Source organism: Perissodus microlepis, chromosome 22 (genome assembly GCF_051167445.1).
Source record: "Perissodus microlepis isolate ML-2025 ecotype Zambia chromosome 22, ASM5116744v1, whole genome shotgun sequence".
Classification (NCBI taxonomy): Eukaryota; Metazoa; Chordata; class Actinopteri; order Cichliformes; family Cichlidae; genus Perissodus; species Perissodus microlepis.
The window spans coordinates 33,590,741-33,605,898 of record NC_140481.1 but is presented as its reverse complement, the minus strand read 5'-3'; the positions used below and the strand labels follow the sequence as shown (position 1 = coordinate 33,605,898).

At 43.2% G+C, this 15,158-nt stretch overlaps 1 protein-coding gene across 1 annotated transcript; it reads right to left on the bottom strand.

Annotated features, from left to right (window-relative positions):
* Positions 1-5,853: 5,853 nt before the first annotated feature.
* On the bottom strand, positions 5,854-14,388 carry LOC146363629 (uncharacterized). The gene is made up of 6 exons (XM_084918804.1): positions 14,231-14,388; positions 7,219-7,364; positions 6,874-6,938; positions 6,226-6,387; positions 6,042-6,146; positions 5,854-5,955 (listed from the first exon to the last, which is right to left on the bottom strand). The coding sequence occupies exons 1-6, from the start codon at positions 14,354-14,356 to the stop codon at positions 5,915-5,917; spliced, it is 645 nt and encodes a 214-aa protein (XP_084774930.1). The 5' UTR covers positions 14,357-14,388; the 3' UTR covers positions 5,854-5,914.
* Positions 14,389-15,158: the final 770 nt, after the last annotated feature.

Below are 15,158 nucleotides of genomic sequence, written 5' to 3'. Positions count from 1 at the left end.
TCACCTTCACTCCCTCACCTTATTCAACAATATAACCACATAAAACAGAGATAATGAATGTTGACAGTGACATAGATGTGTACACATGTCTAAGATGGAAAGTTGAGTGAAATGCTGCCTTTTAGATAAATAAAAACAAACAACACAGGGTAAATATATTATAAGATAAGATAAGATGACCTTTATTAGTCCCACAGGTGGGAAATTTGTTTTGTTACAGCAAAAGTGCAAAGTTATGTAGCAGAAATTAGAAAACACTGGAATGCAATAAAATACAATAAAATAAAATAAAATACTATATACAATAGAATAAAATAGAATAGAATACTATATACAATAGAATAAAATAGAATAGAATAATATATACAATAGAATAAAATAGAATAGAATAATATATACAACTGAGTAGGAAAATACAAAAATACAACTTCGTCAGAAGAAGAATTGCACAAGAATTGCACATATAGCAGTCTTATTGCACATGTGTGGGTTTGTGTGTTTGATCAGCTGCAAAAGTCTTTATTGTGGAGTCTGACAGCAGTGGGGAGGAAAGACCTGCGAAATCTCTCCGTCCCACACCGTGGGTGCTGCAGTCTCCCACTGAAGGAGCTGCTCAGTGCTGTCAGAGTCTCCTGCATGGGGTGGGAGATGTTGTCCAACAGGGATGACAGCTTAGCCACCATTCTCCTGTCACTCACCACCTCCACTGGGTCCAGAGGCCACACCATAGAAGATGGCTGAGGCCACCACAGTGTCATAGAAGGTCTTCAGGAGTGGGCCCTCCACTCCAAATGACCTGAGTCTCCGCAGCAGGTACAGCCTGCTCTGCCCTTTCCTGTAGAGGGCGTCTGAGCTATGAGTCCAGTCCAGTTTGTTGTTCAGATGAACACCAATGTTTCAATTATCCATAATTCAGGGGGTTGGGAAGCTCATTTTGTAACCGGAAGGTCGCCGGTTCGATCCCCGGCTCTGTCCGTCTCTTGGTTGTTGTGTCCTTGGGCAAGACACTTCACCTGCCGCCTACTGGTGTTGGCCAGAGGGGCCGATGGCGCCGTATGGCAGCCTGGCTTCTGTCAGTCTGCCCCAGGGCAGCTGTGGCTGCAACTGTAGCTGCCTCCACCAGTGTGTGAATGTGTGTGTGGATGAATAGTGGAATTGTAAAGCGCTTTGGGTGCCTTGACAAGCGCTATATAAATGCAATCCATTATTATTATTATATAGTTTGAATTTGTTTAAGAAAGTAACAAACCTCAGGGATGTTTTTGTAAATCTGCATTTGTACATTACATTTATACATTAAAATAACATTCTAATGTAGTTCTTCCTTCTTATTTTGTAAAAGTTGGCCAAATGTTATGTTATCTCTGGAGAAAGTGAGAGGGACTGAAGACATCGTTGGTTTCATCCATTTTTTCTGACAACATTATATTTTATTCTGTTGTATATAGTATCTTATTCGTAGTGTATAGTATTTTATTCTACTCTTATTATCTTATCCTATTCCAGTGTTTTTATTAATTTTTGCTACTGTAACTTTGTACTGTCCACTTTCTGCTGTGACACAACAAATTTCTCACGTGTGGGACTAATAAAGATTATCTTCTAAAGGTTATCTTAACACCAAGCCAGAATGTTTTTATAAAACAACAAGCGACACGTGAATGCTCTGTGCTTTCACTGTGGTGTGTATCATCAGTATAAAATCATAGTCTAAGTAATTCTTTATAAATGTCATCAAATGTGTTTCTTTTGTTTTACAGACAGTTTTAGAGACACTGTTCAGAGTTAGTTTTTCATCAAATTTGTGTAGGATGTGGTTCCTCCTTTTTCTTCTGGGGAATAATTTACCTGTAAGACAACTTCTTATCAAGCTGTTGTTACAGTTCTTGTCTGAATGAGACGTTCTTGAATTGTGGCACTATGGGTTGTAAGTCTTTGGGTAGTGCTGTGTGTAATTTGGTGAAATCTGATTTTGAGAGATTAAATTGTGTGTAGTACAGAATTGATTATAATCCAATAAGTCAGCATTAATCTCCGTTAGATCAGTTATAAAGTGTATATTTCTCTTAAACACGTCTTTGTAAAACAAGGATTTTCTGTGATATATAGAACATATCTGTTATTCCATAATATTGTGTTACGGACCTATAATTGCTTCCAATGTGACAGTATTTGTTGGTGGAATTCTGACAGATAGAAGGGAAGCTTGTTAACATCAAAGTGTGTGATAAGAAGAAAGTTTAGGCCACTGATTTTACTGAATAAATAATTACCAGGATGAATCATTGTGTTTGGATTTTAGCCAGTTTATTTTTAAGGTCCCGTTAATGCTGTGGAAGTCCGTTTCAAACCTCCATCTTTGTATCTTTGATTAAACTGGCTTTTTTCATGCAATGAGGTTTATTTCTCCAAATAAAGTTGAAGTTTATTTGATTGATAGCACTGTCACAACTGCTGATATTCTGATACAAGCCAAATTAAGTTTCTGAATTGAACTCCAAAACCACCGTGTTCAAGTACTGAATGCTCCACTGAATCAAAGGCTTGGTTAAAATCTGCAAAGAGACGATAACTCCTCGTCTCATTGTGGGCGGCAGAGTGCAAGTCTGAAAGATTTCTAAACACACTCGATGTAAAAGTCCTTTGATGTGTTCCCAGAAATGTTTGTAGAAATCTTCCGTGGGACCATCCAACCCGGGGCTTTGTTAGGACAAAGATGTCCAATCACTGCATCAATATGTAACAGTCGCAATAGTGTGGTGTCTCTTTAAGACAAGCTAATGTTTAGTGATGTCACCAGTGCGCGCCCGTGGCCTCAGCAGAGTGTGGGAGAAGCGTGCTGGCACACATGGACCTCATATCTTTACCTCCCTCACTCAAAGCAACAGACAGGTTGTGTGAACGCTGCTGGCTTCCTGTAAGACGGCAGCCTCGTAAGGCTGGTGATGACTGTGTTTATTCAAGGTGTGCTGTGCCAGTGTGGCCGTGAGTTTGTGACTGTCCTGTTTCTGCCTCCTCGTCTCACCCACTGAAAACAACTCACATTACAAAGTGTTGCAACTGTTATTTGATCTTCACAGATGTCTTTGAAGTTCTTGTCTATTTTAGGAATATGATTGGCCACATCATTTAGGAATGAACTGCAGTCCTGTGTAGAGAATCTCGAGCTTTACCGATGGCTGTGGAACTGAAAGATTGGTGTCTGTTATTGTGAGTGGGGTCAGATTTATTACAATGAATCTTTCATTGCCTGATAGTTTCTGAAGGAAAAACCTTTCATTTTCTTTACATCCCTTAAATTAACAGAAGGAAAAGAGATGTAATGTTTTTAAGGAATGCACCGAACACTTTTATAGTGGTAAGTGCGTTAGTTAAACACCTGACGTTTGCGTAACAACAAAATCCTGATTAATTAAGATTTAGATACTCAACTCACTAGCTTGGAAAATTCAATCAATTCAGACCCGACTAAACTGGGCTGCTGTCCAAGCCAAGTACTGAGGTTAGTTAACATCTAACAAATGCTGTTTCGATGGAACGCCAGAGTTCGCCTTCCGGTAAACTGCATGATGGTCTGTCGGGATGATTAACGATGCGGGACCCAGACGATGTACAGAGTGGAGTCCATTTTCTCCTTCAGTGTGGGAGGGCTTTCTCCAGGATTATCGGAGGTGTGTTTCCTTCTTTTAGCCCGTTCTGTCGTACCTTCCATTTCATTTTATATCGTTCTTGTTCTGCCACTTTCATTTCCAATTGTATGGCTTTTCTTTCGAGCTGTGTGTTTTTTGCTCTGAGCTCTTTCACTTCTTCTTCTAATTTTTTTTCCTTTCTTTAATTTTGGCTGAGTTGAATACTGCTGCTTTGGCAATGCTATTGTCCTAAGTCCTCCATCATAGTTTCCTTGTGAGTTAGGTTCAAGTTAGAACTCGTCAGGATCTTGTTTTAAGGAGCTGTTTACAAGACTTCTGATCTCTCTGCAAGCTTGCCGAGGACATTTGGTCGAATACGAGGATAATCACGTCTGTGTAAACGATTCTTATCAACTTTAAATCAACATTCATGTTGATTTTAGCAGAACAGCTGTGGAGGGACATGAGTCTGATTCTCCATAAAGAATAAAGAACTACTTTCTTACAATGAGGCAGTGAAAGATTCATTTATTTTAACAGTCTGATAATAAAAATAGTCCCGGGTGTTATTTGAAACCATTTCCTCCACCACCTCCGCGTACACTGACGGCCTCTGACTGTAAAGTCATGTTAATGTCATGTTAAGCATTTTGTTAACAAGGCGACAGTGTTGGGGAGTAACGGAGTACATGTGCCGCCGTTACGTATTTAAAATACAAAATATGAGTAACTGTATCCGTTACAGTTACCGTTTAAAAAGGTGGTATTCAGAATACAGTTACTTTGTTGAAATAAATGGATTACACGGCGGTCTCTTCCTGTTTCATATGTTCGGCTATGCCTTCTCTATGTTTGGTAATTCCACGCCGTTGGAAACCCAAACAAAACACGCATTAAGAGGCTCAAATGCCCGTGTTCCAATCTTGCGTCTCATAATGACGTGATATTGTTTTAAATGATTTAATATGAAGGCAACAGGCAGAGTGTTACAGGCATCGCCCTAAAGAACGTAGCCTGATGGGCAGTGTAGTCCGTGCTGCAGGGAGGATGGACTGCTGTACCCGTGATGTGTCTGTGAGCGACGGAGAAAAAGGAAAAGTAGGAGCTGTCACGGAGCAGAAATGGGAGCTGGAAGCATGTAAATATAATAATAACCACTGCAGCCAAACAGAGAGCCTGACGAGCCCAGCTGTGAGTAAGCTATTAAGACTCGACTGTACGCTGTGTTCCTGTTTTCCTCTGAAACAATAAGCTCCGTTGGAGCAGCCTTTCAACGCCTCTCTCTGTCTCTGCTAGCAAAGTGACCCAGACAACAAAGTAAAGCTAGTTTTCAGCTACGAGCCGACACGAACCCGACGTATTAGCCAGAGGTCCCTGTACTACGGTTCGGAGCCGCGGACCTGCTTTATATACGTGTGGAATAGTTTTCTATACGAGATCACTGCAAAAAGTGCAGCCTTACCTAATGTCCACCTGCTGTTACTCATTTATATTAAGATTTAAACATCTAGCTGGTGTTGGTGTGGAGAGTAACCTTCAGTAACAGTAATAAATCACACAGCAATAGGACATTCATGTAGTTGTAAACAAGCATGATAATATATTAAGTAATCCAAAGTAATCAGGATACGTTACTCTCATTGAGTAACGTAACGGAATACGTTGCAAAATATATTTTGGGGCATGTAATCTGTAATCTGTAGTGGAATACATTTTAAAAGTAACCTTCCCAACACTGCAAGGCGATGGGTTGATATCCTCCTTAGGTCCCTCCCTTTCCTCATTATCCAATTACACTTAATGACTTAGTTGGTATAATGTTTAAGATGAAACCCTCATCACCCTCGCTAGAGTTCGTACCTTCCTCTGTCCTGTGTTTAACCATGGTGGTTTAACCATGCTAAGGCAATTCCCTTACTTAACACGCTGCTGGCCGAAGGTTTTTACAACACTTTTTAAAATTACTATAACTTTTGAACAGTTTGTGAAAGCAGTGATTCTGCGCTGTTTAGCGATATTAGAGTCATTGCTGTAATCCCAAGCACGTGTCACTCAGCCCTGGAAAGGCTGCTTCACCAAAAATAGCCTCTGTGCCAAGACTGAGGCCATGATTACAGCTCTGTTTGCTCGTCTGCAGAAACCAGTGTTTGTAATCGCAGTCTGCAGACCTTTGGTTTTAAACCATGTTACATTAAAAAGCCCAGAATAAAAGATGCAGACACACATGTTTTTGATCTCTTTACTTTCTCAGGTGAAGTCTTGGTTTCTGATGGTAGGTGGTTTCTCTAAATGGGAACCTTGATACCTTCACCTTCAGCACAGAAACCTGCAGAGAGAAACAGACAGTCACATCACCTGATTCACCTCAGACTGATTTCTCAGATTCTGGTGCAAACAGTTAAAGTGAAGCACTTTTCTCTGGGTTGTAGATGAAGTCCGGGTCTCCGGAGAAGCCCAAGCATGTTGCCTGCTGCTTGAAGTGTTCCAGCTCCGGCTCCTTCAGGGTTGACTCTTTGCCTGCAAACAAAAACACTCAAATGGAACATTTTGGATTTTAAATGAGAATTTTAACTTCTGTGGCTAATTTTCGTCCTACCCAGAAGATAAAGGGAATGAGCAACGATGTCATCGCTGGCATCTATATCGATCTTCAGTAATTTAAGCAGATGTTTGGTGTTTCTAGCCGTGCTGTTTATCACGAAGACGAGGCAGCCGTCACAGCTCGGCAGCAAGTAGAACGAAGACGTGGAGTTGGCCACTGGGAACAGAAACATTTCATGTAATAACAACATGATCTTCTGAAACAGGAAGTCCAACTTCACCTCGAGGACTAAAAACCTCACGTAGGAAAACGCCAGAGATCAATTTACAAAAGAGACAAATACACAATCTAATATTAAAACAGACAATTAAATCAGACACAAAGAGTTTAACTGAAAATGACTTAGAAGATATGCAGGAAAATGACACAAAAACCTGGGGATGAATGTACAATCATCTAAAAAAAAGCAGCTAAAAATCCCCTAGAATGACCTTAAATAGAAGAGAAAAGAACAGAAAAATATCAAGCTGTTTGAATAAACCGATTTCAGAGAAAATATGAGTGATGGAAGAAACAATATTACTGGAAACAAATGAAAAAGTTAATCTAAAATGAGACAGAACAGGAAAAAGAATCATCAAAACGTCGCAGCTTTTATGTTGGAACGTCTCTGTAGTGTGTCAGGTCGAGTGGGTTGCGTACTTTCCACCGTGGCAGTGTTTCCTTCAAAGGTTACGTTCGTCGTTGAAGTCATGCAGGTTCCATTCCTGAGAACATCAGAGAGAAAGAATAAACTCACGCCCACTTCAGAAACTCTCTTGCCCTCAGTTACTGTCTGTTGCCTGCTGCCCCCTGCTGACCTCTGTTATGCCCCGTTACCATTTGCTTCCCTCCGTTGCCTCTTATTACCCCCTGCTGCCCCCTGTTGTGTTGTTACCGTCTGCTGCCCTCTGTCTCCCCAGTTGCCCTCTGCTGTCCCCTGCTACCCTCTGGTGCAGGATGGATGGGCTTAATGGTAACAGATGTTGATGCATGTGATGAGCTCACATCCTGTTTTCCTGCAACATGACGACCTCCCCAGAGCGCCCTGGTGAGGCGCCGATCTTCACCCAGGAGCTGTCGGTCAGGTTCAGCAAAGCTTTGTAGACGTCGTGACTGGTGTAGCCCAGCAGGAAGTTCACCCTGCCATACATCTGCACAGACAAGGAAGTGGCCTAGTCAGCTGACACACTGCCTGCTACATGAGTTTTATTAAATAAACCAAAAACATGACAGCGCTTCATATCCTGTTCTTCCTGACCCAACAGGAAGCTGTCACACCTGAAGAAAACAGATCCCTGTTTGAATCTCACTGACCAGTCAAAAAGTCACTAATCATAATCAACAATAATAATAATCAATCGACAATCACTATTACTGACAATAACTAAATAAGACAGGAGAGGGCGCTGTCTGCACACAGTGGTTAGCACTGTGTCCTCACAGCAAGGAGATCTGGAATCTCCCATCTGGCTGGGTTCTTCCTGTTTGCATGTTTTCTCCGTCCACACACTTCTCTGTGTTAGCCCTGCCACAGGCTGGACACCTGTCCAGGTGTGCCTGCTTTGCTTCCTGTGATAATGGAGATAGACGTCAGTCTCCCTGCGACCCTGACTTATAATGGAAGTGGAAGAGAATGGATGGGTGGATTTTATGTAATTTTACTTTTAGCCTTTTGATACTATTCACATTTTTGGGGTTTTAAGGCTCGACTCCTGTTGTTTCAAATGTGCTTCAGTCACTCAGGATGATCAAACATGAAATTAACAATGCTGAGTTCCATTTTTGTGGAGCCTCAATTTTATCTCACAACTCAGACATTCACATTACTCACACTCTCATAACACATACATATAGGACCTTGGGGGTGGGCATGCTACACATCATCCAGAAGACCTTCAGGGTGTACACCTCCCCCCTGGCGTCGTTGCCCACCTCTCAATTTTAAATACACGTAGACATTGAGGGCTATCAGGAGGGGCTGTGCGCTTACCTGCTGCTCTCTGGCAGGTAGCTCCATGCCCTCCTGGGTTTAAATGCACCTTAGACCACACATGCATCAACACTACATATGAGCGGGCGGAGGGAGGTTTGGAGTCTTCTCACACCCCCGTTCTCTGCGACCTGCTGGAGCGGGGGGGCTGGGAGGAGGAGGAGTTGGCCGTCCGACTGGGGTCTGGAGTGTGGGGCCTCCCTGCTGCTGTGGAGTCGGGGCGGTCTGCTTCTCCCCACCGCAGGGAAAAGGGTAACACCACCTGGGTCTGGGTGCAGTTTCCCCCTCCAGGGGCAAGGGTACCTAGACCCGGTTCTTAGAGTACGCTTGGGGAGTGTGATTGTGTGTACAGCGTCTCTTTATGTCTGTCTCCACGTTGGGTGAGTGCTGAGTAATTGCATATGAGAGCATGAGGGTGGGAATGGATGTTTGTATCTGTGTGTGCCTGTATGTCTGTGTCTATATGTCAGGTTGGGTATCAGACGCCACCTCTCTGGGGACATCTCAGGCCCTCCAAGGTATGGAGGCCTATCTCCCCCACCACTTCCCCTGCCAGTGGCGGACGCCCTCAGACATCGGTGCGTTGGTGGTTCTTTGTGTCCGGGGATGGGTGTCCAGGTACACACCGGCTCACTCCTTGGTGGCTGCTTGTCGGGGCCTGGAGCCTGGGGCTCGCTCGGGCCCCTTCGGGGGTGGGGTGCCCTCGGCCTCTCGGCCTGGGGCTCGGTCACTCTGGCGCAGCTGGCTGCCGGCGGAGCTCACAGGCACGTAAGTAAGTAAGTAAGTAAAATTTATTTATATAGCGCTTTTCACAGATAAAAATCACAAAGTGCTTTACAACACAGGAAATGGGAATATAAAAACAATATAACAGTAAATAAAACAATGTAAAACAATAAAACTATAAAAACAGCATAAGAAGAAATTAATCAAATGCTTTTCTAAATAAAAATGTCTTCAGCTTTTTCTTAAAAGAATCAATGGAGTCCGTGCAGCGAAGAGACAGTGGGAGAGAATTCCACAGCCGTGGTGCCACAGTCTGAAAGGCCCGATCACCACGAGTTTTAAAACGAGTGCGCGGTACCACCAGCAGCCTCTGATCTAATGACCTTAAAGCCCGAGAAGATGTATGTGGTTTCAGCAGGTCAGATAAATATTGAGGAGCCTGACCATGTAGGGCCCTAAAGGTTAGAACCAAAATTTTAAAATGAAATCTAAAATTTACAGGCAACCAGTGAAGGGAGGCCAAGACTGGAGTGATATGCGATCTTCTCTTGGTGCCTGTTAAGAGACGTGCTGCAGCATTCTGCACAGTCTGAAGACGATTTAAGGCTGATTTGTTAAAACAAGTAAAAAGGCCATTACAATAGTCTAAACGAGAAGAAATAAAAGCATGAATAATCATCTCAAGTTCAAGCTTTGATACCATTAGTCTGAGTTTGGGAATATTCTGTAAATGATAAAAACAGTTTCGGACCAGCTGCTCGAGCGACATCGAGCTGTCAAATATGGCACCGAGATTTCTAAGGCTTGATTTTACATAAGGGTCTAAGATGCTGTCTAATTTCTGGGACCATGTGGTCTGGAGCAATAATTAGAGTTTGTTTTATCAGAGTTTAGTTGGAGAAAATTGTCATATAACCATTTGTTGATTTCTGTCAGGCAATTACTTAAATTAGACAATTTATAAAACTCAGACATTTTGAAGGAACAGTATAGTTGGATGTCGTCAGCATAGAGATGATAGGAGATATATTTATAGCGCTTAATAATTTGGCCTAGGGGAAATACATAAAGTAAAAAGAGAATTGGACCCAGGACAGATCCCTGAGGTACCCCACACGGCAAAACTGTTGATTCTGATGTGACATGATTCATGCAAACAGTAAAAGATCTCTCAGACAAATATGACATTTTAAAACAACAGCAGTAATCCCAAACAAGTTCTCGAGTCTGTTTATCATGATACTGTGATCTACAGTGTCAAAAGCAGAGCTGAGATCCAACAGGACCAGCACTGTGTCCTCTCCAGAGTCTGCTGCCATCAAGATATCACTGGATACTCTAAGTAAGGCCGTTTCAGTGGGATGCAATTTACGAAAACCAGACTGGAAAGTGTCCATAACAGCATTTTTATCCAGGAAATAGTTAAGTTGTCCTACTACTACTTTTTCTAAAATCTTCGATATAAAAGGCAATTTGGATATTGGCCTATAACTGTTAGGAAGAGATGGATCCAGCTGGGGTTTCTTTAATATTGGCTCAACAACAGCTTGTTTAAAGAAGCTGGGGACTGAGCCAGTATGAAGAGAAGTATTTATCATTTCCACAATACAGGGGCCAATTGAATCAAACACACTAGTGAAAAGTGAAGATGGAAGGACATCAAGGGGGCTTGAAGTCTGTTTTATATGACAAAGCAGGCCTCTGATGTCACAGGAGTAAAAGAGGACCAAGTATCAGAGGAGAGCACGTTGAAAGTTTGATATTGAGAAGATGATGGAAAGATATTAGACCTGATGGCAGTGACCTTATTTCTGAAATAGTTCATAAACTGCATTCGGACGTTGAGTGAACTGGTGCACAAGGAGCATCAGGAGAAACGATGCTCTTAATTGTTTTAAACAAGAATTGAGGGTCTTTCTTTTTTGAAGCTATGAGGTGTGAAAAATACTCTGTTCTGGCATTTTCCACATGTCATTTAGCAAGAGGATAGACTCTTTAAGGTGTAACTTATAAACCTCAAGCTTGGAAGCCTTCCACAAACGTTCCAGCTTGCGACAGTATCTCCTGAAATTACGAATGTTTTCATTTAACCAAGGATGAGATTTCAAACGTAGCACAGTACTTTTTTTCAGAGGTGCCACTATGTCTAAAATAGAATTACACTGGTTATTAAAGGATGAGACAAGAGAGTCCAAATCATTGTAAGTCATTTCAGCGTCGAACGTGGCAGAGAACCTTTTGGCGGCGTTCTGCTTTATGATTCGCCTTTCAATCGTTATTTTGGGAGCCGGGGGATCCAAATAAAACGACAAGTTAAAATATATGCAGCTATGGTCACTCACATGGACATCTTCCACACGAATGTCATTTATATTTATCCCAAGGAGAAAACAAGGTCCAATGTGTGACCCTTTACATGTGTAGGGCCAGAAACATGCTGCATAAAATTAAAAGACTCTGTGATAGTCATGAAGTCAGCAGCCATATTACAGGACGCATCATCAATGTGAAGGTTAAAATCTCCCAACATTACCACCTTCTCTAATTTAATAATGGATGACAGGAGGTCGTTAAATTCAGTTAAAAAGACTCCGGCAGGGCCAGGAGGTCGGTAGATTAAAATACAATAAAAGGTGCGCAAAGAGCCGACCTTCATCATCTGCAGTTCAAAGGAGGTAAAAGAATCCGAGTTGATCAGTCTGCATGTGAATCTGTCCTGGTGCACAACAGCGAGACCTCCGCCACGTCCCGAAAGACGTGGAGTTCCGATGACGGAGCAGCCAGTCGAACAAATTTCCTTCAGATGTATATAATCCATGTTTTGTTGCCACGTCTCAGTTAAACACATGACGTTGAGAGATTCCTTTATACAAAGATCGTTTAAAATAAACGATTTGTTTGTGACTGAGCGAGTGTTGAGCAGGGCAAACCTGATTGAAGACGTTTGGTTGGTGCAGTCAACAGCTGACTGCAGTGGCACTCGAATTAAACACCTGTGCGCACCTCTACACCTGTTACGCCGGGCGGGGACTTCAGGGCTAGCTGAAGCTAGTATCCATAGTGGTAAATCACCTCTGCCATCAAAGCGGCGGTCGAACGAGGGACGCTAAGTGAACATGGGGCCATCAGACCATAGATTCCGGGCTGGGAACTGAAGTGTAGCGTCGGCACCAGGTGACAGTAGATGAATTGGTCGTAGGCACCGGGATTCTTCCCACATCCAAGAAGCGAATCTTCGGTAGCTTCTCAGTCGCACCTGGACACCGACCCTGGTTCCCCTACTTCTTCTGTTCTTCGTGTTAAATCCCACCGATATGTTCGGAAACATGCACTCAGGTGAGGAACACACAAAGGGTGGAAGGAAACATTTCCTGTAACTGTCCCAGCTGTCAGAGTAGCTCTCCATTGAGTCTTTGATATACGACAGCGTGCCCCGATCATAAGTATTGGTGGCAGAGACAAAATCAAAACACAGGACGGTAAAAATAATATTACAAGTGACAATAGCGGCCAGTATAAAACTATACCAGCGAGCTGTACTAGCGGCACAAGCGGCGAAGCCAAACACAGGCGCCATCTTGAGAAAGGAAACGTCACTACAACCCCCCCTGGCTTCTGCTCCGCGGCTGCTGAGTGACCCCTCATCTGGGACTCTCCTCAGCTCTTTCTGGGACAGTGGCGCGGCTGCCCCTCTGTTGGTCTTCCTTGGTCTCTTGTGTTCTGAGGGCCTCTGGATGTCTGGAGTTTTGATCTCCTCCATACCTGCTTCATGCCCTGGAGGACAGGGCTGTGGCCCCCCCACACCCTCTAGCAGATCATTACATGAAGCTCATGCTCACAGGTGTACACACGGGTGCTCACACACACAAACTACACCCTTTTTGGCTCCTACCTCAAAGCACACTGTGCGCTGTCGATCTTACGTGCTGCACAATAATATAATGATAATAATAATAATCATAAAAATAATGGATTGCATTTATATAGCGCTTTTCGAGACCCCCAAAGCGCTTCACAATGCCACTATTCATTCACTCTCACATTCACACACTGGTGGAGGCAGCTACAGTTGCAGCCACAGCTGCCCTGGGGCAGACTGACAGAAGCCAGGCTGCCATACGGCGCCATCGACCTCTCTGGACAACACCAGTAGGCGGCAGGTGAAGTGTCTTTCCCCAGGACACAATGACCAGGACAGAGAGCCCGGGGATCAAACCTTCCGGTTACAGATGAGCTTCCCAACCCCCTGAGCCACGGTCGCCCCTAAATATTCAATATTTAGTATTCACTGTTATCAAAGGAGCTTGCAAAGAAAAGTGTTTGGACTTCTTTAAGTTGCTTGAAGACGTTTCACCTCTCATCTGAGAAGCTTCTTCAGTTCTAAGGTCAAATGGCGGGGAGTCCCAGATAATCACCTGAGCCACTAATCAGGTAATTAGAGGATCATCAGGGGGTCCTTTGTCCCTCTTTGGGGGGGAAACTCCCACTGGGTTTAATTCTGGGACTCTCCACCATTTGACCTTAGAACTGAAGAAGCTTCTCAGATGAGAGGTGAAACGTCTTCAAGTAACTTAAAGAAGTCCAGACGCTTTTCTTTCCAAGCTCCTTAGACTATGATGACCTGGATGACTGAGAACCTTCACAGACATATTTACTATTATATTCCCGTAGATCATCATGATGTTGTTTATTGTATTGCTCTTTTTCTTTGCTTGTTTTCTCTTTTTTCTTTCTCAACAGGTGATCCAGGTGATTGATAGATGTATTTTTTGTCTGCTTATTTTGTTGGTTTTAGTTTTTTGCCCTTTATCCCCGTCCCTCTTCCCCGCTGTTTTTCCTTCCCTCTTCTTTCCCCAGTCAAGTCTGTCCCATGTTTAGCAAGTGAAAATAAAATAAAATAAACAGTAAAAGCAAAGGTGAATCAAATAGACCAATACAGCATGGTCCATTTGGTAAAGTAAATCCGTTGGGCATCTTTCTTTGCCTTTAGACAATAATTCTGATGCAAAAGAACCAAATGGGACAGGTGAAAAAACATTGTTAGTGAAAACCAAATATTCTCCAACAGCTTCACTCAGCTACTTCAAAGTGCAAATAAAAGTGTGTAGTCTACATTTTTAGGCAGTTTAATAACCAAAGTATTTTATCCATCCTGTAGTGGAAACTAAGGTGCAGTTATTTAATGATGAAGCTGTAAATCAGTCTGAACCTCCACAGCAAACAATGACGTCAGCACCACGTTCACCTGTTAACTCTACAGCCCACCCCCACAGACCTAGGCAGCAATCAGAGGAGTCTTACCACAGAGGGGTCTTCCATAGACAGCGGCGTCACCAGCGGTTTGCATTCCTCAGGTGTCAAAGCCGAGCTGCTGAGAACCAGCGCTGCAAACAGGAAATGGAAGCGACAGCTGAGCCACAGATTCATAATGCTGATGGTCTGCAGACATGTCACCAAGTCTGAGCCACTCAGCTTTTATACGAGCTGCAGGAGAGACAAACCAGCAGGTTTACACTGTTTGGACACAAAGGTTTTTCTGCGCACAGTTCAGATGTTTCTGGGCTTTCTGTGATTTCACAACCTCTGTGTTTGAGTATCGATCTCGCTCAGGTTTGTTTAAGCAGCCATCAAGGACACTCAGACTGGCACTCGGGATACCACTAAACACAGCCTGAACTCTGCCACCACTGCTGCCATCGTCAGTCACAGCGACTACAGCACAGACAGTGATGATGATGATGATGATGAGGAAGGACTGCATCACATTTACCGAATTTTGTAAAACTGCTCCAGATGACTTATGGTCCGGGTTTTACCTAATGCATAAAGGTGCAATGAACAGCTTTAGATCCCATTAAATGCTCCATCTGTCCATGAAGCCAGATAACACACACCAATGAGTTAAACTGCAGGAATGTCTTAAAGACATAAAGACCTGGATGGCCGCTAACTTTCTGCTTCTTCATTCAGATCAAACTGAGGTTATTGTACTCGGCCCTGAAAGTCTTAGAAATATGGTATCTAACCAGATTCATACTCTGGATGGCATTACCTTGGCCTCCAGTAACACTGTGAGGAACCTTGGAGTCATCTTTGACCAGGATAAACCAGGGCGACTCCCATGATGCACTGGGTGTTTCTTCTTCACTCCCTATGTGTTAACAGACCTCTCTGCACTGAATCATATCTGTTATTAATCTCTGTCTCTCTTCCACAGCATGTCTTTATC